Source organism: Glycine soja, chromosome 11 (assembly GCF_004193775.1).
Source record: "Glycine soja cultivar W05 chromosome 11, ASM419377v2, whole genome shotgun sequence".
Classification (NCBI taxonomy): domain Eukaryota; kingdom Viridiplantae; phylum Streptophyta; class Magnoliopsida; order Fabales; family Fabaceae; genus Glycine; species Glycine soja.
This window is the reverse complement of record NC_041012.1, coordinates 6684874-6708287: the sequence shown is the minus strand read 5'-3', so window position 1 is coordinate 6708287 and position 23414 is coordinate 6684874. Positions and strand designations below refer to the sequence as shown.

At 33.1% G+C, this 23414-nt stretch overlaps 2 protein-coding genes and 1 long non-coding RNA gene across 3 annotated transcripts; 2 read left to right on the top strand and 1 right to left on the bottom strand.

Moving 5' to 3' along the window:
* The first annotated feature begins 5825 nt into the window (after positions 1-5825).
* LOC114376106 (thioredoxin reductase NTRB-like) lies at positions 5826-10137 on the top strand. The gene is made up of 2 exons (XM_028334028.1): positions 5826-6926; positions 9759-10137. The coding sequence occupies exons 1-2, from the start codon at positions 5879-5881 to the stop codon at positions 9827-9829; spliced, it is 1119 nt and encodes a 372-aa protein (XP_028189829.1). The 5' UTR covers positions 5826-5878; the 3' UTR covers positions 9830-10137.
* Positions 10138-11588: 1451 nt separating this feature from the next.
* Positions 11589-14849, top strand: LOC114375674. Its single transcript, XR_003658816.1, has 2 exons — positions 11589-11892; positions 14739-14849. It is a non-coding gene; the product is annotated as an uncharacterized LOC114375674 (long non-coding RNA).
* Positions 14850-18760: 3911 nt separating this feature from the next.
* On the bottom strand, positions 18761-22848 carry LOC114372874 (3-hydroxy-3-methylglutaryl-coenzyme A reductase-like). The gene is made up of 4 exons (XM_028330429.1): positions 21798-22848; positions 21338-21519; positions 20877-21223; positions 18761-19345 (listed from the first exon to the last, which is right to left on the bottom strand). The coding sequence occupies exons 1-4, from the start codon at positions 22691-22693 to the stop codon at positions 19103-19105; spliced, it is 1668 nt and encodes a 555-aa protein (XP_028186230.1). The 5' UTR covers positions 22694-22848; the 3' UTR covers positions 18761-19102.
* Positions 22849-23414: the final 566 nt, after the last annotated feature.

Here is a 23414-nt window from a genome sequence, read left to right as displayed (position 1 = left end):
AGATTTTTCCTTTTTTTCAATAGAGTTTCTTCTTTTAACTACTTCTTGGTATAGGACCAAATTCTAAATTTTGTATAAAAAATTATAGTCTAATGTTCATAGATTTTTCCTTGTGGATGGCACGTTGCGGTGGCTGAATGGTTCGTTCTTCTTGGTTCATTTGAAGATTCTCAAACTGTTATTACCGTATTACCACCGAACACTAAAATCGTGTTTTTGACTAATCTAAACCTACAGTAAGTCTAAAGAGAAGGTTATTGTTGACATTAGAAAAAAGGGTTGCAATCATATCCCTGAATTTTAAAGTAATTTAATTTGTTGTTTATAATTTAATAGACATGAGTTCCTTTCTTACCCATAATAAAATGAGGAAACTTTGTTTCCATATTACGATTGATGTTGATTAGATATCCACTAATGTTTAGCTTTTGAGCTAATAAACTAGGGTTTTGTTTGTGGGCCATACCGTGGCTGCTATGACAAGGCCATGTTGTATCTAAATTGGCTTACAGGTTGGCTCTACTTACCGACCCTGTCCAAAATAATATGGGATTTCAAATTCTAATACCGACCATTCTTCCACAATATCGTTTGATTTAGATGCTATGACGACAGATTCTTTTTTGTTTTGTTGTTGGTGTAGCAGTAAAATATGTATTATGGATTCTTATAATAATATTATAAAAAAATTCAACTAATTATGGTCATTATCAAGTTCTTTCAATTATGATTGGATTAAAAGTTTCATAGAGCATTTGTTATCTTCGTAGTTTTCCACGGTAATTGTATGTTATATTGCCATCCATATATAAAATGTTTGTTAAAAGAGAAAATAAAATGATTCAACTGGCTAATTATTGATGTTTAATTTTTTTTAAAAAAAATCTTTTTTCTGCAGTACACTCATAAAAGTTATTTATAACTTATTGTAATAATGTTTTTTCAAATTATTTTTCGTATTAACAACTTTAAATTCTTTTACGAGTAAAATATATTTTAATCTCTTAATTAAATTAAACGAAGAAGTGTTCGCTTTTGGATCCATGTCTTAGTCCACATATTATTTTTCTCAATTGACCATTATTTTAGACGAAACACTGATTCATTGAAATTTCTTCACTCCTTGATAAAAAGAATTTCAAATTCTTTTTAATCTTAAAATAAACCTTTTTTCATCTTTCTTTTATAGATATCTTAGATACTAGAGGCAAGTTTCAACTACCTTATCTCCTATTCTTTGATTAAAAAAAAAAAGAAAGATAAATTGTAATGCTCTAGTTTCTCTAAATATATAAAAGTTCAACTTAGTCCATTTGAAACATATAAGTGACAATATTTGGCCACACTAGATGAAAATGACATGTGACCGACAATGAGGTGATAATTCATTATCCACATATACTAAATGTGAAATTTAATCTTAATTTTAGTTTATATTCGTATTAATTATTATTATTATCTCTATTCAACTTCTCTATTTAATTGTTACATAAAAAAGTAATGAATATATTTTTTGACAGGATAAATATATTATATTTAAAGAATAGTATAATGTCTAATCATATTGTTTGATTTGATTATATATTGTATTTAATAAATATAATGTTTAAAATTTTTTATGAATATTAAAATTATTTATTTTAATTATATACTTTAATAAATATTTAAAATTATAATGAAATATTAAAAAAATATTATATTTAATAAATATAACATGTAATGTTACAGGACAACAAGTTTTTGGTTCTGACTCAGGCTACGAGTATCCCTCACCTCGGGTCAAATATTAATCACGTCCAGAGAATTTTGTACACGGTCAATTTATTAAATGCAATATTTGACCAGGATTAATTATTATAGTGTTTATAAATAAATTTGGTAAATTGATTTTTTTATATTATATCTAACAATTAAAAAAGGTTGTCCGCTGTTGGACAACTTAATAGCTTGTCCACCATAGAATGCATCATAAGTAAACCCTAACTTCTTTCATAACCTTTCATTTGGCTGCAAAAATTAGTTGTTAGGCTTCAGATGTGAAAGTTGTAATGTGCTTCGCTATAATAATAAATCATATATAAATTTGTTAAAGATTAAATTTCTAAAACCAAAAAGGTCTTAAATCACACTTCAAGAAAATATCCAATATAATCCGTTTGTGTATAAATTGAATTATGAAATCCAATACTCAAACAACTACTGACAATCCTAAATAAGAAACAATAAAATCTATTTAGTCACAAATGATCCTTTATTCTAATGAATACTAATAAGTCTAAAATCAAATTAAATAAATCAAAGAGTAATTATTCAAGTCTCTTTAGTCTCACTGATCTTGTCTTCATGCTCTGAAAACAACATTAACTAATGAGATATATAATTTCAGTGAATAAAATACACAATATATAATATTTTGCAAATAGTACTTGTTCTCGGCCGACATCGCAACTAGAAAAATTAACCATAATATCTACATTCTTTTAAAATAATACTAGTAATAAATATCTAAAAATAGTAGTTTTCTCAAAGATATTATAACAGCATCACACATGTCTTTCGCATAACAACAATCAATCATTAAAAATATCACAATCAATTTGCACACATTGAATTAATCAAATTATATGACATCCAAGTACTATGTGGAGATATACTTCTTCCTTAAAGGAGTTACCTCAATAATAATAATGTAAAATAATAGTTCAATCTCATGTGAAGATATATATACTCCTTTTTCAAAGAAGTTACCTCAATTTCAATAATATGGAGCACCAACTCAATCTCATGTATATATATACTTTTTCTCTCAACTAAGTTACCTCAATCTCTTATAATGTGAAACACTAACTCAATTTCATGTGGAGATATACTTCTTTCTCACAGAAGTTACCTCAATTTCTTGTAATGTAGAGCACTAGCTCAATCTCCTACTACCAAACAATCATGTAATCGAAACATGGTGTCAAACATATCCTGATTAATTAAATCAACCAAAAACCTATCATAATTCAGTCGATTATAAATACACACACCACACAACCACGGTTCATCTCAATTAATTTTATAATTATAAATTATAAACATCAATTAATAGATTAATATATATATATATATAATCATTACAAAGCTTTTTGTTCGAAATCAACTAAACTATAACTATAACCACTCAAACTACTTTTAAATTTATTATTATTAATTAAGCCATAATCATATGCTTTGGGAAACTTCAATGAAGCCAAATGTGCATATCACTCGTGTATTATTATTCTACAAGGATCCTGTCACCTCATGGTTCTAATTAAAAGCAAACTCTAATACACAAGGATTTTATATAATTGCAAAGCTGTTTGCCAATTTAAGAGTATTGTAATCACGCGAAAATTCTTGACTTATGCTTACACCACCAAAGGCAATCAAAACATCAAATTTCCACCAGAACAATAATTTCATGCCAAAGACAAATAGAAGGGATTGTCACGATATTAGAACATAATTACCATCATAAAAACTCATTTTAACATCATACTCGATATATTTAAGGTTTCAAATACAATCCAACCATATTCTTAAGAATATTGATAAATTCCAATCCCTTTATATCAAAAGTGCAAACATAAATATACATTCTCAAAACAATTATACCATGGAAGTTTTAAGAGTATATTTTTCTCACCTCTTGAAGGTCTTGACTAGATATTCTTATTTATGCAATGTATCCTATAGTCATAAGACGTCCCCTTTCTATGCGTTCCTGCCTTTTCAATTATTTTTACCTCACTTTCTCCTTTATTTCTATGTCTCTTTCTAGTTGATGTCCCTTGATTCTTCTAATATTTATTTATATTAATTTTTAACAATTTAATTATCTATTATTGATTGCATCTTATCTTATATATAAATATAAAATAAATCTAATATGTTCAAAAATTAAAAAATAAAATAAATATTTTAGTTTTATCTTATCTAAATTATACATACATCTTCTATCATATATATATATATATATATATATATATATATATATATATATTATAATCAATATTATCATTATTTTTTGGATGTTACAAAACTCACTTTGTTGGTCCAATTTATGAAGGAAATACTTTGACTGGATTGACTGAAGAAGGGGGAATGGTATGTTTAATTAACAAAAGAGAAGACTAAGTTGTTTTTATTTTATTTTATTTTTCCAAAAAGGGGGGAAAGACTGAGTTTTGGTTTATTAATTATTAATAATATAAACAGAGGCATGAACGGACAAAAATAATATAAACAGAGAACTAGAGTTAATCAATTGACTTTACTTTTCCTTTCCCACTTATTGTTTAGTTTCACACGCAAGTCATGTAAATTAACAGTTATATTAATCATTTCCCTCCAAACTATAAGGTCTAGAAGGTTATTTCCATTGGCAAGTGTGACACGCAATTGATCCCTTTCACATTCGAAAAGACGCTAGCACAATAGGAGATGCACAAAGTTTATTCCTATTGGCATATCAATAAGTTATAATTAAGCACTCAGTTAGTGTTATCCTTTCCTTTGTGTACACGAACAATGAACATGGAACACCCAACAACCTACGTAGAAAGACAAAAAAAAAAAACCGAAAACATAGAACAATTAGGAATACCCGATAACCAACGACAGATTGCTCTGGTTAGATTCTATCGGCCAGCTAAACAAAACCAACAAGTAACAACCCACATTGTTTGTTCCTCCTGTTGTCTTCCTCAAGAACCCCATAAACGACATCACCCTCTTAAAAATCCCACTTCCACGTTGATTCGTTCCATGAATGTGCTTTCATTCTAATGTTCCCATCTACATACAAAGAATATATTATAGTATTTAGATTCCTGCAGCTGATAATTCAACTGCATGAGGTGTAATTCTATATCTGACGGTGATGAAAGCTCTACAGCTACAAGAATATCAAATTTAATACTAATTATTGTTCTATGTATAAAAATATAGATGGATTGAATCTCTGCGAGTTTACTAGTGTTGAGGGAGGCCTCAAAGCTGATGGACAAATTACTACTTGAAGTCACACATATATACTTGTCAAATGTGGGTATAGTGTTTGTTAGTTGAACTAAACTAACCTTTATTTATATAAGTAAATCTTTTGAAGGGTTAGGATTTAATGCAGGAAAAATATAACTGCAAAATATTTTAATATTTACCCAATAAAATGAAGAAAAGTATTAATAACGCACTATTTAATATATCTTTTGATACGCATTATTATAGGCTAAATTTTCTTAGAAATTATAAAATTAGAAGAGAATTTCATTAAGACTCATAAAAATTGTATGGTAAAAAATAAAACTAAAAATAAGAGTAAAAGTAAATAAAAAAAACTTTAAAAAACTAACAAGTTAATACGTGACAACGGTTTATCAGTTTTTATACTATTATTGTTTACAAAATTAAAAGAGAGTCCTTGAATAAAAAAATAAGACTCATTAAAATTTGTAATTTCTTTTGAATTTTAATAAAATAAGTGTTAATTTTTTTTAAAAAAATGTATGCTTGGTTTTATGTTAAAATCCAATAACGTGAATAAAAAACAAGAAAAAGGGAAAGATATTGCATATAGCTTTTCACTTGATGATTTGGGTAGAAACATGAATTTTCTCTTGTTAGTATTTTTAGCGTTATTTTTAATTAAAGTTAAAATATTAACTAACTCTTAGAAAAAGCCTAAAAGGTTTTATAGAGAGAGATAAATCATGATAGTAGTTATGGATCGAAGCATGGATCTCTCATTTCACAAAGCCAATTTGAATTTTTACACGTATTTTTTTTTTAAAAAAAGCAGAACAGTTTAAAAATAATTTAAGATTAAAAAGGACGAAGAGCAAGGAGGGAAATGAAATTTAGAATCTGCCCTAATCATCATAACTGGAAGAACCTCTTCACGAAAGTGCGAAACTTGATCAGTGTTGGACGCGCTTCCTCCTCCTCCTCCGCCGCCGCCAACGCCATGGGTGACGTTCAGATCCACAAGACCAAACTCTGCATCATCGGAAGCGGTCCCTCCGCCCACACAGCCGCCGTCTACGCCGCTCGAGCCGAGCTGAAGCCGATCCTCTTCGAGGGCTGGATGGCCAACGACATCGCCCCCGGCGGCCAGCTCACCACCACCACCGACGTCGAGAACTTCCCCGGGTTCCCCGACGGCATCCTCGGCGGCGAGCTCATGGAACGCTGCCGGAGCCAGTCGCTCCGCTTCGGCACCGAGATCCACACCGAGACCGTCTCCAAGGTCGATTTCTCGAACCGTCCTTTCAGGGTTTTCACCGATTCCCGAACCGTCGAGGCCGAATCCGTCATCGTCGCCACCGGTGCCGTCGCCAAGCGCCTCCCCTTCCCCGGCTCCGGCGACGGCCCCGAAGGCTACTGGAACCGTGGAATCTCCGCGTGCGCCGTCTGCGACGGCGCCGCCCCGATCTTCCGGAACAAGCCGCTGGCAGTGATCGGCGGCGGAGACTCCGCCATGGAGGAAGCCACCTTCCTCACCAAGTACGGTTCCGAAGTTTACATAATTCACCGTAGGGATACGTTCAGGGCTTCGAAGATTATGCAGAGCAAGGTGATGAATAATAGTAAGATTAAGGTGATTTGGAATTCGGTGGTGGTTGAGGCTTTTGGGGGCGGAGATAACAAGAGGGTGCTTGGGGGATTGAAGGTGAAGAATGTGGTGACTCAAGAGGTGTCTGAATTGAAGGTTTCTGGGTTGTTTTTCGCAATTGGGCACGAGCCCGCGACCAAGTTCTTGGACGGGCAGCTTGAATTGGATTCTGATGGATATATTGTGACGAAGCCGGGGACGACGAAGACCAGTGTGGAGGGAGTGTTTGCTGCTGGGGATGTTCAGGACAAGAAGTATAGGCAAGCTATTACTGCTGCTGGCACTGGTACGTTGTAGATTTATCTAAGATGCGTAGAGTTTTTATTGGACATTGCTGTATGTGTGTATATGATCCCTGGTTTTGAAGCGTAGTTATGTTTTGTCCATTTTGGTAGTGTATTTTGCTGTTGTTTGGCAGGGTTCCTATTGTTGATTGATTATCATCTATGAAGCACCGACACGGACACCGGACACGACACGGACATGTGGACACCTGTAATGTCCAAAATATAGAACGTAGTACGGGTGTCGTGTCGGTGTCGGACACTAACACAGACGCTTGTCGGACACCGAACACGACAAGGGGCTGGGGTGTCCGTGCTTCATAGATTATCATTTAATTTAACTAAGAGCCTGTTTGTTTTAAAGTAGGGTAGAACTGATTTTGAGCACTTGAATAATGTAATTGGGATATGTGCCTAAGTTAATCTCGGTCATAGATTTTATACTCTTAGAATGTGTATCACAGTGAGAGGACTTGATTTTGGTAGCTTGCCAAACATGTACTAAGTTGCTGAGTGCCCGTTATTTGACTGACTGGTAAACTAAGTTTGCAGATTTTCTACTTAAGTGAGGTAAGGTCGGTTCAAGAGACACTTTAGGTGTACAACAGTGAAGTGAACTCACCTTCAATGTAGTATAGGTTTGTAAAATAGTGTTGGTGTACAACAAATTTTCTATCTAGTATAGGTTCTTTCAGAACTCTTAGAGCATATTAATTTGTTCTCCTGTTTGTTGTTCCTGATTTGGGAGTTACTGCATGTTTGGTTGGGCATCATCAACACTTGACACACGTCCCTCTGAAGCATTTTACTCTTGCTTCTGTGTCCTTTTTGAATTTGGACGTGCTTTTTTTTTTTAACCTAAACATGTGTTGAATATCCAGTACCAAACACAGAATTAGTCCTTCAATTGGATGGATTACAGAGATAAAATAAATAAGAGAAAGAGTTAATGTCCTAAGGTATCAGCTTCTAACATTTGAAGCTCAAATTGGATTATTCTCTCACATGTTTAGCTGCAAACTTGATTGATTATTTCCTGCTACTTAATCAATACTTCAAACCTTGGTCAAAGGTGGGGAATTAAGCATGTCCCATTTTCATACTGAAGTCTGTTAGTTCATACCAGAACCGAGCAAGTTTCACATGTTATTTTTTGGACTTGTGATTTGTTTGACTTGTTGCATTATATCTGATAAAATCCAGAGCACTGAAGAGCAGAAAATGGGGAGGTGAAAGGAACACTGAACTCTATATAATTTGATCAAAGCAGTTAAACTCCTTCCAAGCAGAGAATTAACTCTGAGAAACAGTAGGATAATAGTTATATAGTTAGACAAAATGAAGAAGACAACTGGAGGATACTCTGGAGAGTGGAGAGTCAGAGACCTTCTTCAACCTGCAATCCTGCAACAAGTCAGACTCCTGCCAAAAGCCCCCTTCCTCTCTCCCGCCATCCTTTCTAAGTTCTGGGCCCCTTTTGAAATGAATTATACTGGAGGACCTCTCCCTTACAAAGCCTTAAAAGGGATCATCCCAATGCTGACACTGATTTGTGGGAGGTGTTAAACCAAAATTCTTCTCATGGAATTAGAGACAGCAATGGGTATTGTCTTGAGTAAGGCACTCTGGTACCCATTATCTTTTCCATATTTTTAAAAATTACTCGTACCGATCTCTATACCCATATGGATGACAACTTTAATCCCCATCTCCATACCCTCTAGGTACCTAGATCCCCAAACATGTCCCTATTACCAGTACTAATGTGATTTGGGAGCTCCAGAGGCAACTTAAAATTCAGAAGAGCAGCAGAACATGGGGAGATAGATGAAAGGAACACTGAACTTTATTTATGAACAGAGAAGTTAAACAGCTTACTAGCTGTTAATTAACTCTTAGATACAATAAGAAAATAGTAGGATAGTATACAAAGTGAAGACACTTCTCTTCCACCCAGAAATCTTCCAGCACAGACTCCCTGACAAAACCCTTTTCCTCTCCTAATTCTTTTTAATTCCCTCCTCATTCACACCTAATAATTCCCCATGTGTGTCCAGACTCCTGAGTATGATCTACTCATCACCCTTCAGCCCAACCCTCCTCCCCTTGATTCCACTGGAGTAAACCTGATTTTTGGGCTTATATCATATTCATATCAATATTCATCATGAACTATATTATCTGTGTCTTGTATTGGGATTTCTTTTTTTTTTTTTTTTGGTTGTGTGTATGTTGTGCATATAATGCCTCTGGTATGCTGTTATTTATGTTTGCAATAGCAGCCTTATGACCTTGTTTGATTATTGTTTCAGGCAAGTTTCTCTTATTTCATCTGTTCTAGAAGTCTGAACATAGGGCTTAAATTTACACTATTTTATAGTGTGAATTGTATAGAAAGATACTAAATACGTGATTGTTCCTGATCTGCCAATGACCTTTAGTTACTTTGATGGAACTTCTTCCTTTAGAAATATTGATATAGAAGATATTACGTGTTTCAAATCATCAAATCCTTGTTTAACTGTGTATGTAGAGTGTTAGACATTTTCAAGCTGATTTGTTTTTGTTATTGGAGTGATATCAATGAGAATATATGTTCGTTGTTGTAAGAGTTTAAACTGTAAGAATCGGGAATCGCTACTTTGTTGTCATACTTGTTAATTATATTTAAACGGCAAGTAATTTAGACCAATGTAAATAAGGTATGCACTGTGCTGTCTTTGGCCTTGTTAGTTATTATTAGCCATTGTATTTATAATTTCCACAATTGTAAGTGTATGCTTCATAAACATTTTTTTCTTCAAAGGATAATGCAAGTCGTGTTATTGGTGCAGGATGCATGGCTGCTTTGGATGCAGAACATTACCTGCAAAATGTTGGTTTACAACAAGATAAGAGTGATTGACTAGCTTGGGTGTGTCCGGAGATCAGAAAATGCTTAATCAGAAGCAATGTTTAATTCCTATAGAAGAATAGAGAAATCAGTCTGCATCCTACTAGAATCTCCATTTGTGGGTTGCTACATTCATATTTTTATTGCAGACACAGATTTGCATTATTTTTTAAGCAGTGATGCTCACGTGCACCAGTACATGTATTAAGAATATTATTTATTGGCCGCATTTTACGTGCATTATTGTGACAATGCAGAGATATTTGCTCGCACGGTGTAACTCATGCATTCATAGACGGGAATTGCTAGTTGCTACGTCACACTGCTATGGGCTATCCAATCCAGTCCATTTTTTTTTTAAAAAAAAAACGATTTGCTCTTCAGGTAGGGTAACTGAAACTACTGTTTTTAGATTGGAAAATTTTAAAAGTCCATCAACTCAATTTATATAGTTTTTTTTTTCTTTCAAACTTTATTTGGCAATTGGTAAATTCTCCTTTCTTAACTACTAACATACCTCTTTTATTCCAAGAATACCCCGTTATCGAAAATTATTTTCCGGAACTAAATTCTCTGGAATGTATTCGTTTGTTCCTTTCTCTCTCATGGCTTCCATGTCCGCTCCTGCCCAAAATTGCATGGTATTAAATTTTCTTACAATAAAATACTCATAACACCCAAAATTATGAAAAAGAAACAGATTAAAAAAAAAAACTACAATACCCCTTGGTTAACTTTTGTCAAGATATAACCATCCTTTGAATGTTCAAATAAGCGTAGCTTTCGTCAAGGTTGGATATTTAATTAGATAAAAATGCATTAATTAATGCGTCCATCAACCCACATAGTGGGTGATCGCTTACATCTTCATGTCTCATGTCTGGATCAATTCTGGATATTTTTTAAACGGCACAAAAATTTATTATTAAGTAGTTTAACCGCAAGATGTGATCAAAACTACAAAAAAGTACCTTCAAATCTGCATTACATTGCATCCATAACAATCAAATTGCAGAGAATAATTACTCCACGCCACCAAAGATGCAAGCATAGCACTTAAACAACCATTGACGTAACGTATGCTTTCATGAACAAAATTTTGGTTTAATTAGCCAAGAAGTTAGGGATGAGCATATAAAGTAGGTATATAGGGGGGAAGTGGCTAATCAAATGGTCAATAAACAAATTAAATAGAAAAAATCTGTCCCAAAAGAAAATAAGAAAACGATGTTGTGTCGTGTGGTTCTGAATGTTGATTATGGGATACGACTTTATACCATTTCAAATCTCTCTCTCTCTCTCTCTATATATATATATATATCACAATCACGATCAGGATCACGATTGGTCTTTTGGAGTGTACATCCAGATTAATTTCCTTCAGTAACATCAGTAACACTGGTACCTTAATTAAAAAATAAAATAGAAAAAAAAAAAGAATTTGACAATGGATTGTTTGCATACGAGTTTTGAATCTTCACCACGAGTTGTGTAATAACTAATAAGTGCAGACATAGGTTAAGTTAAGATATTTATACTTGTAATAAGGGGTTTGATATTAAAGTTTCTTGCAAATTAAGCATGACACTTGACGTTAAGTTAACTAAACCGGTGATTCACCAATCAATTCAATCAACAAATCAACCCTGTTAACTTGGGTCTAAAATTGTGATAGTATTGGGCCTATCTGAAGAGAAACCCAAAACTTACACTTGGTATCTGAATAACCCATTAACCCACCAAAAGAACTTATTCGGCCTGCGTTTAGGGTTTCTCTCAATTTGAGACCTATATATCCTTCTTCCGCGTTGATTTTGCCCAAAATTCAATTTTATTTGCCTTAATTACTCTGAAATCGGAGCACAAAGGCTTCCTCCTTTCTGCGACCCATTAAATGTTCATCATTTTGCGTGCAATGATCTGAACCATTTTCATTCCCTGTACCGTTGTTTCGTTCTGGCATAACCAAATTAGGTCATTGGTTTTTGGTTTGTGGAAAATGTTTCTGATCATTCACGCAAAATGATGTCAATTTTGTGGGTTCATGTTGCTGAGGCCTAATCCTGCTCACAAAGGTATGAATTTGGATGCTTATTATCCTAATCTTTTACTCAATCAGATATTTAACTGAGAGCCTGCTCCTGTTTCTTTTAAAGTTCGGTAAGACTGATTTGAGCCATTGAATAATGTAATTGGGATGTGCCTAAACTAATATCGGTCATAGATTTTATATTAGATTGTGTCACAGTTAGAAAATTTGATTTTGATAGTTTGCCAAACAAGTACTAAGTCACCTTATTAAACCAAGTTATTTGACTGACTGGCAGACCAAGTTTGCCGAGTTTCTTTCTTAAATGAGGCAGGATCGGTTTTAGGGAGAGTGTAAATGTACTACAGTGAAGTGAAACCTATGAGGTATTAAAATGATTATTGATTCATCTATAAGGTCCACTTGTTGTTGTATATGATGTTGGATGTTGAAATGTAATGGTTTGGATGGCCCTTTCTATTCCATTTCTACCTGGAGATGGCCTGATTGAAGGATAATTAATGTTAACAAAGTTTTTTTTTTGGCCTTTTTCTTTGCTGGACATGGGATGATTGTATATGAGGACTGAGGAGACATTAGCGTGACACATATTGACAAGATAGAAAATCAGTTATGATGGTTAGGACACATTTAAAGAAGGACACTGAAGACACTTTTTCTTTGTTGTAGAATGGTAGCATTGAGGTTAGAATTAGAGAAGTTAAACTCCTTCCCAACTTAGAATTAACTGTTGAGAAACAGTAGGAAAATTGTAGGATAGTAAACAAAATAAGGAAGAAAACCAGAGGATAGAAATTTTCACAGCATATGAGAACCTCTCTAGTGCCATCCATGATCCAACATCCGTGTTATCTGTTATTGCTAGAACTACTGCTGGCTGAACCTGCGGCTCAGTCTCCTCTGATAACATTAGGATTGATAGCATTTTTCAGCTGAGATACATGGACAATGGGTAAATCTAGGAATAAGCTGGTAGAACCAACATGTAGGTCTCAACTTCGACTATGCCAATCACCTTGAAAGGTCCATAGAAACGTGGAAATAATTTCTGATTTGCCTTGTGTTGTCATCCAAAGGATTTCACATGATAGGGAGCCTTTTAAGTAGACCTATAAATTCAAGTTCCCTATGATGCTGCTCATCACCTTGTTCTTTCATTCTTTTTTGAGCTCGATACAAATTTTGTTTCAAATAATCTGCATAGCATTTTTGTTTTCCAACAATTGATCAACCACTTTTCTTCTATTTTCTCTATCCATATACTTTATTTTCTAACCAACTTTTCTCTTTCAATTTATTATTTTGATTATCTTTATTTCTATTGAATTTCAACAATTTCTTAAAATAAATTATCAATAATTTAAAATAACCTTGTAATTTGTATCACAATATAAATTATTTATCATAAGTTCAAAATGTAATCTACATATTTAAAAATATTTGTTTATCATAAAGTCTGGTTATATAAAAATAAGCATTTATATTACAACACACATTAACACTTCATTATGGGGGTAGATTTAGGAGGGAAGAAAAAGTTTAAAAAATGAGTTATTTCTTTGTTATGTGGAGGGGAAAGAGGAAAGAAAGGATTTTGCAAGTGCGATCCATTATAATTTTAAGTTCTGTTTATTTGTGGATAGCATATGAAGAAAAAAGGGTGTCTTCTTTTATAGAATGACAAAAAATATCCTTATTTACATATCTCTTTATTATTTATTTAAGGCATTTATGTCATTTTATTTATATATCTATTTTCTTTTCATTTTTTACACAAGCAAACAAGTGATTTTTTTTTCTTTTACCAAACAACCTAAAATACTATTTAATTTCCTACTCTCTTTTTTCTTCCTTTTCTTTTCTTTCCGAAAGAAAACATACCATGAAATACTTGTTAAACCAACAAAATGTTAAAGCATAAAAAAAACTACAAATATTGTTAGCTAGTCCTACTAGCAATAAAGTACTGTAAATGGAGCATCTTGATATGGTCAACGAGTGGCTTTAAGTATATTCCCTTTACTCGGGTGCAAATGGCTACCAGAAAGGATTGATTTACACTAGAGTTAGTGCGTATTAATTTGGTCCAACTTTATTTGGGACCTGATTTTTCAGTTTATCTGCACGTCTGTTTGCCCAACACAAAATAAATAAATAAAAAATCTGCGTGTTTATTTTTAAAATAATTTTAAATCTTCTTGTAGCATTCTCTCTTGGTATGCAAGTATTGCATGTGTTCTATATTTAATATTAGCTTTATAAGATAGTATATAATTTGTAGGAGAAGAATAGAAGAGTATAATATTATTCTTTTTTATATGTTATTGAACTTCAAAGGTTGGGAATTGAATTTCAACACTCCCTTTATAAGCTTTCACGTCAACTGGCCAAGGATGTGAAATCAAACGCTCTATAACAACTAGTAGTTATAGCTTTAAGTATTGACTTATTAAGGAGTGTGTGGAGTTCAGAAATTAAGACCAATTCTTCCATCAGTGCGATAGTTATAACTATAAGAAGCAATGGTTAACTTGTATAGAAGAATCGAAAAAATTCTTTCTCTGAACCTGCTGTAATATGTATTTGTGAGTTGTTATTCATAATTTGATTATGAAGTTAGGCTTGCATATAGAGTTAAAGTAGTTATAATGTTGGCTTGGTGGTTGAAGAAAAAAAAAAGAGGAATAAATTGTGGGTTGGAATTCCTTTCATTAACAAAAATTAATAAATTAAACTATCAAATTTGATCCATAAATTATTTTAAAAGATTCAATTTTATCCTTAAGTTTTCAAGAAATCAGTGCAAATTTGGTTTTTTTTCTTTCTGTTTGTAGTACTAATTTCTCCCCAATTCTTGTATTCGTGGTGCAGTTGGTTTTTCAATTTCAACTTCTGGTGATCGTATTGGGTATTCCTATGATTTATTTGCATGTAATTGGCCAATGGATATGATAATTAATGCAATATTATTTTATTTGCTTGCATTTTGGTAAACTTGGCTTACTGAGGTGCATTCATAAAGTGCTACCAGCTGTCGGGTGGTTTTCGTCGTTGTTCAGTAGTATTGAAGTAAAATTCGGTAAATAACTCTTATTGCCTGCCACAGACCATGCCAAAACTCACCTTTCAGTGCTTTGTTCAGAACTCAGATCAAGTGTAAGATAAGAAAGAAAAAAAAAATTATATGTGCAATTTTCTTGAAACCAAATGCATTTATTTTTGTATGATTTGTTGGACAACAACCAGGGAGGAATTTTCCCACTTCTTACAAACTAGATAGAATAAGAATAGATGAATACTTTATAACTTCAAGTACTTTGTTAATATTTATTGATTTTCCTTTTTCCATCACGTTATAATATTATATGATCTACTATATCAATATTTTTATCCTTTCTCTTCCTCTTTTTTTCCTTATGCGTCTATATTAAGCCTATAGATTATCTATCCATTCATTAATTTCTAACTAGATATCAGATATTCTCACCAAACTTCGTTGATGTGACTCTGATTTAGTAATGAATTGTTATTGCTATATTGCCCCCTCATCTTGGAATTTAGACATATATGGTTTAGCTAGAAAACAATTAATGAATTGTTATTGCTATATTGACCTGTTTTTTCGTCGTTGCTAACTAGCTAGTGTTGCTGGAAAGAAACAGCTGAAAGTCTTGAATTGAATATCATCGACAAATACTGTTAGGAAAAATATGGACGTACACCTCGTTTTTTAGGGTGTATGTATAGAAAAAACGAGAGATAGAAAATATATATCAATGATATAATAAAAATGAGAAAAATAAGATTATAAAAAATATAGGATAATAATAACTCTTCTAGTAACCAGGGGTGGCTTTAAAAATATTCAAGAAAAGATATTTTACCTTAGAGCAAGGGTATCAGAATATGTAAATCTGATCACTCGTCACTTTTATGAATAAAAGGATCAAAAGTTTGAGAAAAGCGATCGACAAGTCATTTAAAATTAAAAAGGGAGAAATGGTTGTAATTTTTTAAAGAGAAAGAAGAAAAACGAAAATACATCACACAGTAAGTATGATTTGAAAGAGAAATTTGTATATATTATTATCTTTATTTTATAATAGAGATTAATTTTCTAAATTAAGTCCCATGTTTTTTATTTCTTACATGAAAGGTTTTTTATTTTGTTGTTATCTCCTTTTTTTTTCTTGTTTTTTCAGTATTTAGTACTCATGTTAAATTAGTAAGGAAACTTATAAATTCTATTATGTTATCGAATATCGATAGATTGAGATCGTATGATAAACTTCCTTCGATCCCAACAGATTTCTGATTGATAATTATATGAAAAGAAAAGAAAAATGTTAGGAACAATCCTGTTAATCTTGAAATAAACAAAGTAATTGTACCACATTGCGAATGCTATGGTTATATATATTCACATCTACAAATAGAGAAACAAAGAACACAAAGCAAGCCAAAACCGAATTCATTAACAGAGGTGATGTTGGCTTCTGAATTCTGATAATGGCGACTGTATGCTTCATTTATGCTGGTAATTAAGCACCCTCACAGTTGAGTTAAAGATCGGTATAATTTTTTTACCCAAAAGAATAAAAAAGATGGGTTCAATTTTAGTGGAGTAGCTCCCTTTCCTTCGTAAGTAACAATTTTTTCAATACAAGTTAAACTCTATTGCAGTTGATTTTTTTCCCCTGAATGATTGATATTGTGTATTATGTAAATGGCTCGTTCCATGTGCACAGCAATATCTCTATCTTCTTACACTCATCCATTATTAGAACAACTGTTGAATAAAAAAGTTAACATTCAAAGGTATGAATGTTGACAGTGCCATGCATGCATAATATCCAACCATAGTGTAGAGATGCGAATATACAGAGCACGCAGATAAATTGAAGCTGTTCTAATTTTACTAATAATTTTAAGTTTGAATACAATTATGTTAAATTCTAAAAAGAGAACATTATCCTCTATAGACTATAGCAATATAATTCTATCCATAACTCGAGCAAGAATTGTTTCCTATAAAAAATAATTGTAGTCCCTAAAAAAATACTCTTTAAATCTTTCAATTGGACACAAAAAACATGTCATCACAAAGCATATGTTTTTGGTTATACGTTCCACAAAATTTGATCCATTTTCAACCCAATACTTCCCTCTATAGTTTTTATGTATTATTTTGATTGAATGCAAAAACATGATCTTAATTAAGTGTACGTGTTTGTAAAGCCTTCCAAAATACAAGACATGTTATAAGTAAACAGTTAGTAAAAATAGGTATTGATAATATAAAATAATTTTAAATTAACATCTAATTAAAAATTTCTACATATGATAAATTTATTGAATCTTATAATAATTATTTTAAAAATTATATTAATAATTTACTTTTTTAAGAGGAATTAATAATGACTTTTGATTAATTAATACTATGAATCTTTTTACATTAATAGTATATCATCATTAAACTGAAATAGATGTATGTTATTCCATTAAGAAAGTCAAACTTTGTTTTGCAACTGAAGGTCTTCTAGCAAAATTATCCCAAAGCTCGGTTTACCCAATCTCTTGAATTCGAAAGCTAAAGGAAAACCTATTCATCCTTTCATTTACAGAATTTATATGCTAATGTAGAAAGTATTTATTATATTGTAAGAAGTCAATAAATCGACACACATCATCTTCAGCTCATCTTTCATATTTTTTGGGTTGATTTTTAGGTATTTTTAGTCGAGAACTAAAGATTAATTTTTGAAGTATGAAAATTTATTTAATAAGTTGATTTCTCTCTATTGATATTTTAAGGTATTTTTTATTTAATAAGTTTGGAATTAAATTTTTGGTCCCATAACATAGTTATATGTCAATTAGATCACACAGTATTGATTGATTTTTAATTATCATTAGGATGGTGCATTAACCTATGGACGTTTTTTTCTCGAGTGGACTCCTGAATTTGTCCAATACATCCATAGTTCCACATGTCCCACTTTCTTTTTTGGATTTTAGCAGAAACAACAAAGTCAAAAACTTCCCTCCATTTATTTAATGTTATGATCTAAACCGTTTTCTTCGATGCATTTTTTTATATATTAAATTTTAGATCTACTCTAAAATTTGATAAATTAAACCTCAACTACAAAATACACGTGATTACGATATGATGTCAGAAGCTCAATTGATCAATCAACTTCTATAATATGCATGCAAGTTTGAAGTTGCACACAAAAAATATTTACGAAGGGAAGTTATTTCTAAAATGTGAATTCTATATTTTCTTTTTATAATTGAATTCTATATTTTTATCCTACCGGTAAATGGAATGAATATATACTATGTCTCGTAGTATTTCTTTTCAGAATTTTTTTTTATGGAAAGTTTTATAATGTAAAAAAGAAACACAAATGCCAGAGATTCACATGATCAGATGGCGATCCATGTGCCAATTCGGTTCCTGAGATAGGAGACGAGATTGCTGCAAGATGCTGTCAGGAAATAACCGCAAAAGGTTAAAAACAACGAAACTGTTGATGCATTATTTGGGAGCGCCGGTGGAAAATTACACAGCCACACTGAGTATTATTTTATGGGTCCTAAAAAAACTTTTTCTACTTTAGCATTTGCCTTATATTATAATACATAGATGAAATTTCCCATAGGTTCTATAAATCGTTTTAACACCATGTTATTATAAATGAATTGAACCAAACTCACTCTCTTTCTCATGTATATACACTTCTTTTTTTCCTTCAACACGTGCAAGCAGCAAAATTAAGGTTCGTACTGTTTCACTTTAATATAATTCCTTTGTTTTCGAAATCACCCATCAAGTGACACGTCTGGCTTCTTCTTAAAATGACAAATTAATAATGACAACAAAATAATGGAGAATAGAACATAACTAATTACAAAGAAAACAGACAAGAGACTAAAATATCACATCCTTGATACATTTGCTTTAGATGATGAGACCGACACACATCACATACATGTGATGAAAACAAGTTTTTCAACAAAAGACCAAAAAAAAAAAAAAAGAGTAACAAAACTAAGTCTTATTCATGTTCTGTACACATCAGAAACAGACATTATTAATGAAGTACTGTAAATGCAGGTTTATCTCCCACCAACACGAATTAATTGTCCTTCTGAAGCTAATAATTATACAATTGCATTGCATCCTTTGCTTTTACTATTGACGATACAAATTTGAAGTTCTTGTCCAGCTAGGAGGCAATTTTGGTGATATCCTTGCTAGATCTGTTGTATTTCATGTGGCTATTAACAAGTTGGCCTGCTGCAATTGCAGACATGAGTGAGAGTTCCCCTGCTAGGACTGAACCTGCTACTATGGTTGCTAGTAACCTAGAATTTGCACCTGGGGACTCTTTGCTCGCACCCTTTACTCCTAATAAATTAAGGCATGCTGACTGAGACGCAAGTTGTGTGCCCCCTCCAACTGTACCCACCTGCACCATTAAACCATGACGTATATCACATTGAAAGGTGGCATGCATTGGCATTATTATTCTCAGGGATCATAACCTAGTACACGACCAGTTCTTGACTACTAAAACAAATTAATAAACTAACATTAACATGGACGAGTCAGTGGACGAGACTTCTAAATCCTAATTAATTAAGTCAAGAAGGAATGACTAGGAGTTCTTTTCATCGTTAAATTTAGCATGTTACTATTAAGTTGCTAACACTACATATAAATCATAATTAATAAGTGCATCCATGTTTGATTTGTAATTTAAATTATTGTAATATGTGTTCCAATAAAAATCTAACGAATAAAAGTAAAATAAACACAAAAATAAAGATTATGATATGTTGGCAAAAGACTTTTGAGTCAAATGTAATTTTACAATGGAAAACCTAGCATACACTAAATTGTTGCCGTTGTCAAGATATGATTAGTAAAAGTATTACTTAGTTTTTATCAATTTAGGTAAGATACTTCAAAAAATTGTTATTTTCTGAAAGCAATTGTCATCAAACATGCACTGAGATTGCCCACGATATATGCCTCTCTCTACACCTGGCGAATGCAATTGCCGACAAAGAAAAAAGAAACAGCGTCCGACTGAAATTAAAATTGCAGGGTAAATTCAGATATAAAAAGAAATATGGGATAAACAAACACTTGGGGCACTAAATCTTAGATTGTCTTGTAGACACGGATTTTGATGATATCATCTTTTTTACTATAGGATGGACGGATTCATACACGATACGGAGGTAAAGTGCCAAATAATAATGGTGTGTTTGGTTTAGTTTCGAAAAGTGGAGAAGAAAAAATACCAGCACAGGAGAGAAAAATTTAAGATTTATATTGAAAATTATGATATGATTTTTTTAGTTGTTCTAAAATGGAATAAAGGAAAAATATCTTATTAGGAGTATCTGTTTTCTTTTTTCTTTTTTTTTTCATCTATCCGCAAATAAGTCTTATTCATTATATACACGAGGTGTTAGTTCTTTGATGAATTTTTTTTCGTTATTTTTCATTTGCATTTAAAATTGATTTTTTCATTATTTTTTTCTGCATTGATGTGATTGGGCATCCTTATTTTTCTCATTCTCATTCAAAGTACGGACTGCTTTTTTTAGTATTTTTTATTACAATTCTCAATATAAAATAATAAGATAAATAATACGGTAAAAGAATTTTAAAAACTACCAAAAAATATTATAAAAAATCGTAAGTGGTAATTACTGAATTCTTATTCATGGATGTATTTACCTTACCGAATTTCTTAAGCCAGAAATTTAATTATTTTTCTTTCCATTTTTAATTTAAACTTTTTACGTCTTTCTTCATTTTATCAGTACCAACCAACCAACCAACCAAACCCATCTCAAGGTTGCTACTTGCTACAAGTGGCGTCTACTCTATTTACTATACTAAAAAGTCACCCCTAACATATTAAAGAGCATTAAAACATAACAAGAATTTAAGACCAAAATAAGTAATTAGTTAATTGGGCATACCTCAATGGAAGGCATAGTAACAGAGATGTGAAGGTCCTTGCCATCATTCACAGCTTCCATCATAGTTATGCAGTGAGAACTCTCCACATTCTGAGCAGGGTCCTGTCCAGTGGCCAAGTAAACAGCAGAAACAATGTTACTAGCATGAGCATTGAAGCCACCAAGAGCACCAGCCATAGCAGACCCAGTAAGGTTTTTCAACATGTTAAGCTCAACCAAAGCCTCCACGCTGGTCTTCAACACTTTCTTAACCACCTCCTCCTTAATTACAGCCTCGCACACCACCGATTTCCCTCTCCCCTCAATCCAGTTCACCGCCGCAGCCTTCTTATCCGAACAGAAATTCCCTGTTACATAAATATGTTCCAATTCTTAATTCATCGTGACATCAACTTTGACCTTAATGAATAAAGCAAAGAAGGGTGATGTCATGCCATGTTTAATTTAATTTAATTAATTACCAGATATCCCAATAACATCCATATCTGGAAAATCACTCTGGAGAAAAGTAAGCACGTTTTGGACTCCTTTGGAGACCATGTTCATCCCCATGGCATCCCCGGTAGTGCAACTGAATCTAATGTACAAATTCTTCCCTGCTATTGCAGCCTTAATATCTTGCAATCTCGCAAACCTGCTTGACCTGCACAATAATAAAACCAACAAATGTTCAAGTTATTATGCAGTTAAGAAAAGAAAAGAAAAAGTCTTTAATTTCTTTATTTTTTTTATCAACAAATTTGGTTTTTAAAATTTTGAAAAATATATAAATTTAGTTTTTTTGTCCCTAAAAATTCGGCATATATTTTAAAGTAGACGAAAACTAAATCTATCAATATATATATAAAAAAAAAAAAAACTTTGATCATATTTTTTTCCTTAAAAAAAGAACATACTTTCTTAAAGTGAAAACAAACTTACTTGTTGAAAACGACGGCAAGGGAATCGAAATTAAGAGGGTCTTCGAGGTAGAACTTAAGCTGAGAAGCACGTTTTGCAGAGTTGAACCTAACCACGGGGGCTCTGGTCATGGCATCACGGAGGAGCATGGAGGAAGCTCCGCCAGAAACATGAATGGCCTTGCAGCCTCTGTTGGTGCTAGCGACCAAGCAACCTTCCGTGGTGGCCATTGGAACAGTGTACTCCTTTCCGTCGAGAAGCAAGGGACCCGCGACGCCGACCGGGATCTGCACGAACCCAATCGGCATCTCACAGCACTGCCCTAGAATGGAGTCATAATCAAAGCCTTCCACGGGGAGGCCTTGGATAGACCTCCCGGTGATACGCTCCACCGCCTCGCGCCGAATTGACGCGGCTCGGTGGGAATCGCCGAGCCGCGATTCCAGCGAGTAGGAGGGGATGGAGCCGGACACGACGGCGAGGACGATGTCCTCGTCGTGGTGAGGGAGTGGGGGAGGAGGGAGTTTTGGAGGAAGGGCAGCGGGGCAGGGAGTGGGGACAGGTAATTTGGGAATGTCGAGGTCGATGTCATCGTCAGGAGAAGAACGGGAATTAAGGAATGGGTGGAGGATGAAGGTAATGCCGAAGAAGGCCATGAGGTAGACGACGGAGGCGATGAGGGAGACGATGGCGGCCATCTCGGAGAGCGTGACGACGTGAAGGGGAGTGGAGGTGCGGATCTTCTCGCGCCATCGGTGGAGGAGGAAGTACGCCACCGAGAAGAACAGCCCGAAGAACACGGCGTTGGTGAGGTACGATTGCTGTGGCTGCTGCTGCTGTTGGGAGTTAGGGTCCTGTTTGGGCTTCAAAGGTTCGCCGGCGGGAGCGGGACGGAGGACTCGCCGGCGAACTTCCATTTTCTGGGGATAAAATAGGGAGAGAAACCGAAATCCCGGAAACGGAAAGAAGGGAAAACAGACAAGTGTTGGATGGGACTGAATGGTTAAAACAAAATGCCGAGTCTTGGAAGCCTTTTTATAGAAAGGGAGACTCAGCTTGCCGCGCTTCTACCTCCCTCTGCTTCTCTTTTTATGCTGCCAAAATTGTTTTCCTTCCTAGTAGTATTTATTTTTTTAACATATTTAATAAATTTATTAGGACTACAATATCTTCTTTTTTTTTTTTTTACGAAAGTGTATAAGATCATACATTTATACGATATTAGACAAATAGTATTAAATTACATTAAAAGAAGTATTCAATTAAAAGATAAAAAAATGGAAGATTTAACAGAAATCAAAACGGTTGCATTTATGTTGGATTTCATATATATCCACCGAATCGTGATGAAAAACACTTTCCTATCCTTCCTATATATATATATATATAATCAATTTCCTATTATTGTTACCGCTTTAATAATAAAAATTAATAATTGTTTTTCTGTGAAGAGAAAAAATAATAATAGTATTTTCGCTCAAAATTTATATATATATTTTATTATAATATTTTTTTCTTATTTCTGTATATATGTTACATTATTTACGTTATTTTATATTTTATCTTTTTTTATATACTTCTTATCATTATATAAATTTTAAGTAAAACCCACATCTTGTCTAAAAGCAACCAACTACC

What these genes read in the sequence shown, in the direction of transcription:
- LOC114372874 (XM_028330429.1), bottom strand. Translation starts at nt 22,693, where the DNA reads ATGGAAGTTCGCCGGCGAGTCCTCCGTCCCGCTCCCGCCGGCGAACCT. An exon ending in CTTGCCGTCGTTTTCAACAA is followed by an intron (nt 21,520 to 21,797) that starts GTAAGTTTGTTT and finishes ATTATTGTGCAG; the next exon opens with GTCAAGCAGGTTTGCGAGAT. An exon ending in TTACTATGCCTTCCATTGAG is followed by an intron (nt 19,346 to 20,876) that starts GTATGCCCAATT and finishes TTAATGGTGCAG; the next exon opens with GTGGGTACAGTTGGAGGGGG.
- LOC114376106 (XM_028334028.1), top strand. Translation starts at nt 5,879, where the DNA reads ATGAAATTTAGAATCTGCCCTAATCATCATAACTGGAAGAACCTCTTC. An exon ending in TATTACTGCTGCTGGCACTG is followed by an intron (nt 6,927 to 9,758) that starts GTACGTTGTAGA and finishes TTATTGGTGCAG; the next exon opens with GATGCATGGCTGCTTTGGAT.